The 11689-nt window shown below is 38.0% G+C and overlaps 1 protein-coding gene across 2 annotated transcripts in view; it reads left to right on the top strand.

Moving 5' to 3' along the window:
- Positions 1–1215: 1215 nt before the first annotated feature.
- Positions 1216–11689, top strand: part of LOC107673540 (ubiquitin-protein ligase E3A) — a 16864-nt gene continuing 6390 nt past the window's right edge. The window contains exons 1-11 of one of the 2 annotated variants that reach the window (XR_001632412.1): positions 1216–1401; positions 2346–2428; positions 4441–4754; positions 5942–7182; positions 7290–7434; positions 8508–8713; positions 9374–9538; positions 9653–9808; positions 9907–9980; positions 10424–10567; positions 11069–11276. Coding sequence is in view for 1 of the 2 variants with exons in the window: in XM_016467160.1 (XP_016322646.1) it covers positions 2427–2428; positions 4441–4754; positions 5942–7182; positions 7290–7434; positions 8508–8713; positions 9374–9538; positions 9653–9808; positions 9907–9980; positions 10424–10567; positions 11069–11189 (2568 nt within the window). In the remaining variant the exon portion in view is untranslated. Of the gene's footprint in view, positions 1402–2345; positions 2429–4440; positions 4755–5941; positions 7183–7289; positions 7435–8507; positions 8714–9373; positions 9539–9652; positions 9809–9906; positions 9981–10423; positions 10568–11068; positions 11684–11689 lie in introns of those variants that run through there. The other variant, XM_016467160.1, reaches the window with a different exon arrangement.

The following is an 11689-nucleotide window of genomic DNA, read 5'->3' as shown; positions in this document are numbered from 1 at the left end:
ACTACAGCACACAGTTATAATAAACAGAACTATATAGTTTTCTTTATATTTATCGTTCTTGGTTTGAACACGTCTTTATACTGACAGAATGCTCAACATTCAAAATTTTAATAACAGCAATGATATCATTGCAGTATTTGGATATTGAATTGTGCCTGGCCTGTTATTGAAGTCTCTCGTTAGATTTGCAGAAACACAAAGACTTCTTTCTCTTGTGAACGACTCAGAGTTTTTAGCAAAACGGTTGAATAACTTATTCAGTAACTCACTAAAGAGCTGTTACCAAGAACAATAAACAACATCATAAGGATGTTCCGAGAATGTTGTTCAGAGAATATTTTCTCTCAACATTACAAAAACATTAATTAAAGTAGGCTACAAATAACAAAAAAATGGCATGCCGAAAATGTTGTTCGGAAAATAATTTCTCTCAGCATCACGAGAACATATATAAATACATAATAAAGTTAATAAAATCCCTTACAAAAATGAACCATGGTTTTACTACAAATAAAACCAAATATAAATAAATAAATAGGCTAAGTTAAATAATGGAAACCACAAATTAAGCTTTGTTTTGCTAGACTAACCATGGTATTTGTAGTAATATAACAAATGGTGTACAAATGGCTATCAATACATCAAAAAACATGGTTACTACACTTTTTACAATGAAATGTACAGTTGTGTCTGTCACTTTAAATGCTTCTTTGGGGTTGGGTGGATTTTGATTGGCCGTCCGTGGTTTTATCATTCATCAGCTGAAAAAAAAAATCTGAAAGTGATTCCAACAATATTATAGCTGTGATGTGGACATTATTCTCGTAGAATCAGAATGATTGACAAAACTTTGACTTTGACCTACTGGCGTAACATGTAACCTGCAGGTCCCACAGAACATAATCAATAAATGATGAATATTTTGGGTGAACTGAATAAAACAAAAAGCTTCAAATCACTTAGATAAAACAAAAGCCCACTGCTAAATCAAGCACTGGTATTTTCTTCAGCAAATACAAAGCTATTTTCCTAGTTTTCCTTTCGGATTCTGCCATCTGCTGATGAAACTTATTATTACAATTGTTTCGTTTTTGATATGTATGTATTAAAAAGAAAGAAATGTGGTGCGTGTTTTAAAGCTTTGTTTATTTGAGCTCATACAAATACAACTTTCAAGGTTTCATCACATCTCAGATCTTGACTGACTGCCAGAAGAACGCTGTGCTGATGGTCGTCCTCGTGCCCCAGTGCATTGTGGGATCGCTCTCCGTGTTTGCCTCAGTTGATCAAGATGGCCGCGAATATTTTGTGGAGGGGTTTGAGTTGAATACACGCCGCACTCGGAGCGATTGTGATGTTGAGAGACCAGATTCATTCGTCCACATCAGAACAACTTCACAAGTAAGCTGTCAAAACATTAATCACGCTTCTCCCGCCCCGACCACGCTCGATCGAAGCCGTAATAAGCGCTGTTAGGCCAGTTACGTTAGCCGCGCTGCTACCAGCTCCGGGGAGGGACGGAAGGGGTTTCTGGTAAACAAGCGAAATCAGTGCAGTCCCGATATCCTAAATACACCCTCGCCTTTGATTATGCAACAACAACCGTTAAGTAAAATCCGTCCGTGTCTTCAAAATGTCAGACTGTGGCTAACGTTAGCTGCAGCTAGGCTAACCAGTTACTCAGCTATTTCCTGCAATTAACGTTACTCCCCATGACAGTTACTGCAAGGTTAACTTACACGATTTGCTGATCTCACTCTGCCTTAAACGCATCGATCATCAGCACACTTTATTCCTGACCATTAGGTCTGTATTCGTTCTATTTAAAATGAACCGTAGGAGATTGGCTATGTGTGTGTGCAAGGCTGAAGTTGTTTGTGCACTGTCATACCCCAGCCTGCACCTCTGCGGCCTCAGCTCCTTCTGCTCGGGGTAAACGACTGTTTACCGGTACACAGGATGTTTCGGTTGCGAAAGCACGTGGTATGTTTTTAGTTCGGGCCTCTGTTTAGGTTTATGTTGCTGCTCTTCTTGCGGTCTGGGCTGTGTGTCAAAAACTAGTAGGCTGACTACCTGGACAGCATTTTTGGACATCGCAGGGTTCCGGAATACTGTCTAGGTAGGCAGCTTGCTTGGTTTTAAGACGCTGTCCATGGTGACATTCTGCCCCGTGATGCACGTTAGGTTCGTGTTTACCAACACTACAGTGTTTCTCAATCATCTTGAGCAGTTATGATCAGTAGTTGTATCAGTCATTACTAAGTGAACTGTTCCCAGTCATCTGGGTCTGGATATTGTTTGTATAGCAGCATGTATGTGAGTGACCATTCTCTGTTCATCTGCAGGATTGCTACCTGACCACCTTTTGGTCTCTTTGAATTTCGTGCTGCAGAAGAGTGTGATATTGGGAACCTTAAGCAAGTCTAATGTAAGTTTCTTTGTTTATACCCGTATTAAATTACTGTTTTCATGAGTATCCTTACTTGTCTTGACTGACTTTCAAAACTTAAATGCTGATTGGTAATTTTTGTGTGTTCCTGTTTTGTTTTTTTCAGATTTTTCTCAACAAGCATAGCCAGTTTCTAGATTACGGATTCTATTTTGCAGTTTACATTAAAGGGATAGTTTACCAAAAAATAAACATTCTGTCATCATTTACTCACCCTTCACTTGTTCCTGTATGAGGTTCTTTGTTCTACTGATATTTTGAAGAATGTTGGTAACCAAATGGTTGACAGTAGCCATTGACTTCCATAGTGCTTTTGTCCATAGAAGTCAATGGCTATCATCAACTGTTTGGTTACCAGCATTCTTCAAAATATCATCTTTTGTGTTCAACAGAAGAAAGAAATTAATACAGGTTTGGAACAACTTGAGGGTGAGTAAATGATGACAGAAGTTTCCGTTTTGGTTGAACTGTCACTTTAAGAATAAGCAAATTCTTGATTATCCTGAAGGTGTGGTCACATATACCATTGCTAGGTGGCATTTTGCAGGAGAAATCCATTAATTTCTACAGGAATCCACACAATCAGGAGTGTCACGAGAGGGCGAAAAAGTTCCCCACTTTTGGTCACGTGAATTTGCCACTTTGACCAACAGGAAGCTGCTTGGTTTGAAAGTGTGAACAGTGATTTATGCATTTCTGCACTATTCACAGTGAACTTTTTCCCTGCATAATTGTGCAGATCTTTTGCTAATGTGACCGCACCTTAAGAGTTCTTCAAAAAGGAATAATTACTGGTTGAAAATGCTCTATTAACCACATTGGTTAATAAAATCATGTTTACAGTAAAACACTTGGAAGTACACAATGAGCATGAAATGTGCATTATTTTAAAAGACCTCAACATTATTATGTGTTGACATGAATTACATTGGTGACACATAACCAGAAGTTCATCCACATAGAAAAGTCTAATTCCAAAAAGCATTATTTAAGTATTACAGGTCAAATAATAAGCAGTTTTTGATGAATAATCATGTTAAAGCTGTAATAAATATATAAGCTTCAAATATGATTTTAAACCCCAAGAAAAGCTGACTCCATTTAATTCTTACGTTTTGTAAGTGTTACTGTTACTGATTTGTATTTATTTTAATGCTGTCAAACAATTAATCGCATCCAAAATAAGTTTTTGTTTCAATAATATGTGTGTACTGTGTATATTTATTATGTACATATAAATACACACACATGCATGTTTATATTTAAGAAAAATATGTTATGTTTATATATGAATATAAATATATACATGTAAGTACAGGTAAATATTTAAAAAATATATGCTGTATGTGTGTGTATTTATATATACATAATAAATATACACAATACACACACATATATTATGTAAACAAAAACTTTTATTTTGGATGCGATTAATCACGATTCATCGTTTGACAGCACTAATTTATTTATTATTATTTTTTGTAAACTGAGAGATGAGTCACTTATTTTGTTCTTTGTTCGAAGTTATGGCACAAATGCCACCAAAAGAGCAACTTGTTGAACCTGAAACATTTTGGATGCGTTTATATTGGAATGGCATCACATCAATGGTTTTGATATGAAGACACAAATGTGCATTAAATGTTTTCTATTGTGACAGGTCAGTGCATAGTATTTTGTTTTCCGTGCATAAAGAATTTTGCAGGCATGGCCTAACAATGAGTAGCTGCATTATATTTATTCAAATCATTGTTTGAGATTAATAGTTCTCTTTAAAAAATGTAAATATATAATGCTTGCTTTTTCCATCATTTTGAATGTATTTTCATGTGCACATGCAAAAGGCAACCTGTTTTGATGGCTGTTGAGAAATTCAAATGGATGGTTTTATTTGAGATATAAAAGTATAGAAATATTTGCACTGTTGTGAACTTATTTCGGGATTGAACCATACTAATCCCCCTGCTGTCCTGTTTGAATGTCTGATACAGGAAGCGAGCGGCTGCAAAGCATTTAATTGAGCGCTACTACCACCAGTTAACAGAGGGCTGTGGAAATGAGGCCTGCACGAATGAGGCTTGTGGCTCTTCTCCGGGTTTCCAGCGCATGGATAACAATGCAGCGGCCATCAAGGCCCTGGAGTTATATAAGAATAATGCCAAACTGTGTGATCCTCATCCCTCTAAGAAAGGAGCCAGTTCAGCCTTCCCGGAGAACAGTGCCAAAGGAGCTCACAACTTCTCTGCTTGCAGCAACGGGAAGATGAACCATAAGGACCTACCGCCCACAAGGGAGGACTTTAGAGGTGAACAACATTGTCACGATTGCAGAATTAGTATTATTTCATGATTTTGTTTTTAGGAAATAATCAGGAAAGACAATGTGATTTCCAAATGTGGCTCTGGACCACAAAACCAGTCATAAGGGTCCATTTTTTTAAATTGAGATTTATGCATCATCTGAAATCTGAATAAATAAGCTTTCCATGGATGTATAGTTTGTTAGGATGGGACAATATGTGGCCGAGATACAACTATTTGAAAATCTGGAATCTGTGGATGCAAAAAAAATCAAAATATTGCGAAAATTGCCTTTTAAAGTTGTTCAAATTAAGTTCTTAGCAATGCATATTACTAGGGCTGCATGATAAATCGCATGCGATATTTAATGCACATCTTGTCAGAAAGCCGGTTCTGTAATCAGCGGTAAATCTCCATCACGTGCATGCTTTCACATTGAGCAGTATTAACTACACAGAGCCATTGTTCACTGACGAGCTGCGCAAAACCACGTTCATATTCGCGCGATTTTTTGCGCAGCTCTACATATTACTAATCAAAAATTAAGTTTTGATATATTTACAGTAGGAAATTTACAAAATATCTTCATGGAACATGATCTTTACTTAATATCCTAATGATTTTTGGCATAAAAGAAAAATTGATAGTTTTGACCCATACAATGTATTGTTGGCTATTGCTACAAATATACCCGTGCTACTTATGACTGGTTTTATGGTCCAGAGTCACAAATGCTTTGTTATGAGAAAAAAAAAACAATTAAATAGAGAAAATAAAAATACTAAAACATATGACACTATAATTTTTGATACCACAAATGTGCTACTGAATACACTATTAAACCTTGAATATTAAAATGTATTTAATATATATCACAAATTAAATTAACAGTCATTAAGTATTTCTCAATTAGGTAAATAGAGCATCAAATTTTTCAAGTTAATATTCAGGATTGAAGAAAAAAGCAATTAAATTAGAAGCTGTGCACAGTTTTTTTTCCCCAATTCCAATTTTGAACTCCTGACTTTTACTGAAAAGTTGCAAAAAAAGAGGCGTGCTCACTATGAAGGTGGAAAAAAAGCTAGTTTGACATAAAAAAAAACACAACTTTACTGAGCAACAGCTGATATTTCTGTCACAACATGTTCTTCTTCACAAATGTTTACATATTCTTTACCATGTTCTTCGGCAGATCTGAATTACTTGACAGAGGAGAAGGTGTATGAAATCCTGAGCCTCTGCAGTGAGACCGAGGACTATTCTCCTCTAATCCGTGTCATCGGTAGGGTTTTCTCAAGCGCGGAGAGTCTGGTCCAGAGTTTCCGCAAGGCCAAACAACACACCAAGGAAGAGCTCAAGTCCCTTCAGGCCAAGGATGAGGACAAAGATGAAGATGAGAAAGAAACGGCCTCTGGTTCGTCCACAGCCATGGAGGTGGAACCCGAAGCCTCGAGTGGAGACGGGCCATCTCATGGAGAGAACAACGTCCAAAAGTTTGGTCCCGTCGAAGTTTCTGTAGACATTGATGCAGTAAGAAGAGTGTATGACAGACTATTATCGAACGAGAAGATCGAAGCAGCATTCCTCAACGCGTTAGTCTACCTGTCGCCCAACGTAGAGTGTGACCTCACCTATCACAATGTGTATGCCGCCGACCCTAATTACCTGAACGTCTTCATCATCGTCATGGAGAACAGTAACCTCCACAGTCCAGAATACTTAGAAATCGCCCTGCCGCAATTCTGCAAGGCAATGAGCAAGCTACCTCTTCCGGCTCTGGCCAAGCTTGCGCGACTGTGGTCGCAGTACGGCGCAGACCAGATCCGACGTCTGGTCGAGACTTTCCAGCAGCTTATTACCTACACGGTCATCAGCAACGAGTTCAGCAGCGACAACCTGGTCAACGAGGATGATGGTGTGGTGGCAGCCACCAAGTGCTTGAAAATCGTCTACTATGCAAATGTGCTGGGCGGTGACCTAGACACGGATCACAACGAGGAGGAGGACGACGAACCGATCCCGGAGTCCAGCGAGCTGACCCTGCAGGAGCTGCTCGGCGAGGAACGACGCAATAAGAAAGGCCCTCGGGTGGATCCGCTAGAGACGGAACTGGGCATCCGTGCCTCAGACTGTCGAAAACCCCTCATCACTTTCGAGGATTTCATCAACGAACCACTCAACGAGGTGCTGGAAATGGACAAGGACTACACCTTCTTCAAGGTGGAGACAGAAAGCAAGTTCTCCTTTATGACCTGCCCGTTCATTCTTAATGCTGTGACTAAGAATCTAGGCCTGTACTACGACAACCGGATCCGGATGTACAGCGAGCGCAGGATTACGGCCCTCTACAGTTTAGTGCAGGGACAACAGCTGAACCCTTACCTGCGACTCAAAGTGCGCAGAGACCACATCATAGATGATGCTCTTGTCAGGGTAGGTCCCGAAGAGCTTGCAAAGATTAATGTTGTTTCATAGTGATTTCTTGTGTATTATTCATCATTTGTGAAGATCATTCGTGATGAATGTGTGATTGGTTTTAGTTGGAGATGATTGCCATGGAAAACCCAGCAGACCTGAAGAAACAGCTGTATGTGGAGTTTGAGGGAGAGCAGGGAGTAGATGAAGGAGGAGTATCCAAAGAGTTCTTTCAACTGGTCGTAGAGGAGATCTTTAACCCAGATATAGGTAATTATCATCAATTATTTCCTACTTATTTAACTTTTTATTTAACTTTTTTTTTTGCCCGTCCTAATGTGAAGCTTAATCAGTTTCATTTATATTCATTGATACTGGAGTGGATAATGCACTATTTGTATGCGCTAGTTGGCTTAATGTTCCTCTCAGAATTTGTTTTATTGATATTGATGATCTTATTGATTCAGTGAGTGTGAGATGAGGATCTGTTGTGCACCCTTTCTCTTTCTGTTTCACCCACAGGCATGTTTACCTATGATGAAAGCACATTTACTTAGTTTTGTTTTTAATATATTTTTAAATGTAATTTATTCCTGTGAAGGCAAAGGTGATTTTCAGCAGACATTATTTCAGTCTTCAGTGCCACATCATTCTTCATAAATCATTCTAATATGCTGATTTCTTATTGTTATCAATGTTGAAAACAGCTGTGCTGCTTAATATTTTTATGGAAACCATGATACTTTCTTTGAGGATTCTTTGATTATTTTTTTGTTACAATGTTAAAAGTCTTACAGACTACCAAACTTTTGAACAGTAGTGTACTTTTTTAAAGTGGCGTGTACGTTTTTCACATGCTGACAAACTTAATATTAGGTTCAAATCATGCAGAATCGAACAAGACCATATGTAATGCCTTTCCAAACAAGAGCTTTTTCAAGAGCACATCTTATGTTAACATGGCCTTATATTAAAGGGGTCATATGATGCGATTTCAAATTTTCCTTTCTCTTTGGAGTGTTACAAGCTGATTGTGCATAGATAAGATCCCTGAAGTTGCAAAGACTAAAGTCTCAAAACCAAAGAGATATTCTTTATCAAAGTTAAGACTGCCACGCCTACCTAAAACTAGTTAACTTTTTTTTTTGCCCGTCCTAATGTGAAGCTTAATCAGTTTCATTTATATTCATTGATACTGGAGTGGATAATGCACTATTTGTATGCGCTAGTTGGCTTAATGTTCCTCTCAGAATTTGTTTTATTGATATTGATGATCTTATTGATTCAGTGAGTGTGAGATGAGGATCTGTTGTGCACCCTTTCTCTTTCTGTTTCACCCACAGGCATGTTTACCTATGATGAAAGCACAAAACTTTTCTGGTTCAACCCTTCATCGTTTGAAAATGAAGGCCAGTTCACCTTGATAGGCATCGTCCTGGGCTTAGCTATCTACAATAATTGCATTCTCGATGTACACTTCCCTATGGTGGTTTACAGAAAACTAATGGGAAAGAAAGGAACGTTTAGAGACCTTGCAGACTCGCATCCGGTAATACTTGCTTGGTTACATTTATTTATGTTAATCAGCATTCCTAGTCTAACATTTTTTTTTTTTTAGAAATGAAATACAAATATAACAAAGATTGCATTATCATTCAAAAGTTTGGGGTAGGTAAGATTTTTTGTTTGTTTGTTTGAAAGAAGTCTCTTATGCTCACCACGTCTTCATTTATAAATAATGATCTTTAAAAAAGCATCATATGACCCCTTTAATTATATTTTGGCTTGCTTGAAACAGAAGCTAATTTTTTTCCACAGCATTTCAACATCATGTTGTACGTTGACAATGAAATTATGTATTTAGTATTACAAAGAGCAACATTTCAGCTTTATTGCAAATGGGAGTGCATGTCCTGTTCTCATATTGGAGGCATGCTGCGAAGCAGCTCTCTGTTTGCACTTGTACAGGATACAGGCAGATTTAAGGCAGAGATTGTGTCTGGGAGGAGATTTAGGCAGGTACATCAGCACTTTAGTGGCAGACCCTGTCATTATGACTTTAGCACACAGTGTCTGCTCATCAAAATATTTGGGGCGAGTTGATTCATGCTCTGTCGTATTGCAATTATGCAGGATTAGCAGAAAACCTAGTAGTATCAGTGCATCTCTACATATTCTCTATAATGGTTCTGATCATCTGTTTCTACAGGTTCTTTATCAGAGTCTAAAGGATCTGCTGGAGTATGAAGGTAATGTGGAAGAAGACATGATGATTACCTTCCAGATCTCACAAACAGACCTGTTTGGAAACCCACTAATGTATGATTTGAAGGAAGGAGGAGATAAAATCCCAGTTACCAATGAGAACAGAAAGGTTAGTCCACTTCAAGCAGAAGAGTACGGCATTGCATTCATTCATTCAACATTTTAAAACACAGACATGTTCGTATCTGCCAGTATACACATAACACAAAGTGGGTCTCTGCAGGATTTTGTGGCACTCTATGCAGAGTACATGCTGAACAAAAGTGTGGAGAAACAGTTCAAGGCCTTCAGAAGAGGATTCCACATGGTCACTAATGAATCTCCGCTGAAGTATCTGTTTCGACCGGAGGAAATTGAGCTGCTTATATGTGGTAGCAGGGTGAGTTGGCTATAGATTATTACCTACTTCCAGGCTGTTCTTACACATGTGGCACAGCCATTGATATAAACCCATAACTTTGTGTTTTTCTCATGCAGAATCTTGACTTCCAAGCACTTGAAGAGAGTACAGAATATGATGGTGGATACAACAAAGACTCTCGCATTATTAAGTATGTGGATGCCTATTAAAATAAGTACATTATGTAAATAATGCCGTGTGGGTTATTATTTTCATTATGACGTAATAGTTACTAGTAATGATCGGCTGATATTTGACCATTTGAGGTTTTTAGCAGTTTGTTTCTCCAGTTACAAAACCTACTGACAACCATGTCAATGGATAATAAATCTTGTTTTCAGCTAGTGATTGTATTTCAGGTGTTTCAGGACTAAATGTTGTGCAAGATGAGCATTAAGTTTTTTGTGTAAGCAATTAATTTGTCATGAAATAATTCATTTCATTTGTCTTGTTGTCATTTAATTATGAGTGTTGCATTACGCATCAGCCATCCTGATCTCCAGATAGTCACATCAGCACAATATCAGTCGACCACTAGTTGTAAATACTACTTCCTATGTGAGATTAAATGTGTATATTTTTGACTCTCATCAGGGATTTCTGGGAGACTGTGCACTCATTTGGGCAGGAGCAGAAGAGGCTGTTTCTTCAGTTCACCACGGGCACAGATAGAGCTCCAGTTGGAGGTTTAGGCAAACTCAAGATGATTATTGCCAAAAATGGCCCAGACTCAGACAGGTAAACTCAAATACACTGTTGCTCAATGATTTCAGGTTTTTTGACATCATACTGTGTTTAAATAGATCATGTATCAGATCGATTCAATTTTGAATCCGAATACATTTTGTACTTAAAAAAAAGCAAGGTCTTGAGACACTTCCTGAAAATAATGTCATAATGCAGTAATCTCAATGGTTCTCAAATGCTTTTTTTTTTTTCAGTATTCACCCAGTGCTTTTTTGTAGCACTTTTTAATTTAAAAAAAAGAATTAATGGGATCAAATCAAGTAAACCTGTTTCTTAGTGTTTTTAAAAAACCATCAACTAGCATAGTTATGCATATTCTTAAGTTGCAATGATGTATTACATTCTCTTTATTAACCAGCATTCAAGCATATATATATATAACTACACTTTTACCACATGTAATTGAAATTATACATCTATATACATCTCTACAGCAATAAATATGCAAAGTCTTCTCAAAGTAATGCACTCTTCCTCTCCTCCTATGGTCAGGTTACCCACCTCTCATACTTGCTTCAACGTGCTGCTCCTCCCTGAATACTCCACCATAGAGAAACTTAGAGAGAGACTCCTTAAAGCCATCACTTACGCCAAAGGCTTCGGCATGCTCTGAGGCACCAGGATCCGCAAAAGAACTCGCTCGCCCTCGGAGCTCTCATTTGTGCGTCAAAGGAGCATTGAGCTACATCGACAAATAAAAGTAAATATCAAGTTTAAATGTAAGGCAACGTGAAATGGGGTAAAATGGCAAAGTTCTGGTGACCGTGTGCCTGTGCCTAAATAGTAGATAAAACCACACTGGACTCTTGGCTCTCTCTCTCCCTCTTATGTAAGTGTTAAGGTTCCATTTTTGTATGCACTGAGAAATAGCGTTATTTATTTTAAGGGATGAAATCTCTTGTCATGTCTGCCAGGAAATCCACTCACTTTTTGCTTTCGTAGTCATGAAAAGGAGAGACGGTTAGAAGTTTTCAACACCTGCAGGACTGATCACCGTCTAAACTTAACGAGATCAAAGGGAGGAAGTGGAACTTTATTGATGTATTATGGTTGAACTGTGAAAGTGCACTTAACTCAATATTCAGAATGTCTCTTAGGGTTGTTGTACCCCCC

The sequence above is a fragment of the Sinocyclocheilus anshuiensis genome, unplaced genomic scaffold, assembly GCF_001515605.1.
Source record: "Sinocyclocheilus anshuiensis isolate Anshui unplaced genomic scaffold, SAMN03320099.WGS_v1.1 scaffold44, whole genome shotgun sequence".
In the NCBI taxonomy this organism is placed as follows: Eukaryota; Metazoa; Chordata; class Actinopteri; order Cypriniformes; family Cyprinidae; genus Sinocyclocheilus; species Sinocyclocheilus anshuiensis.
This window is presented reverse-complemented; position numbering and strand designations above follow the sequence as displayed.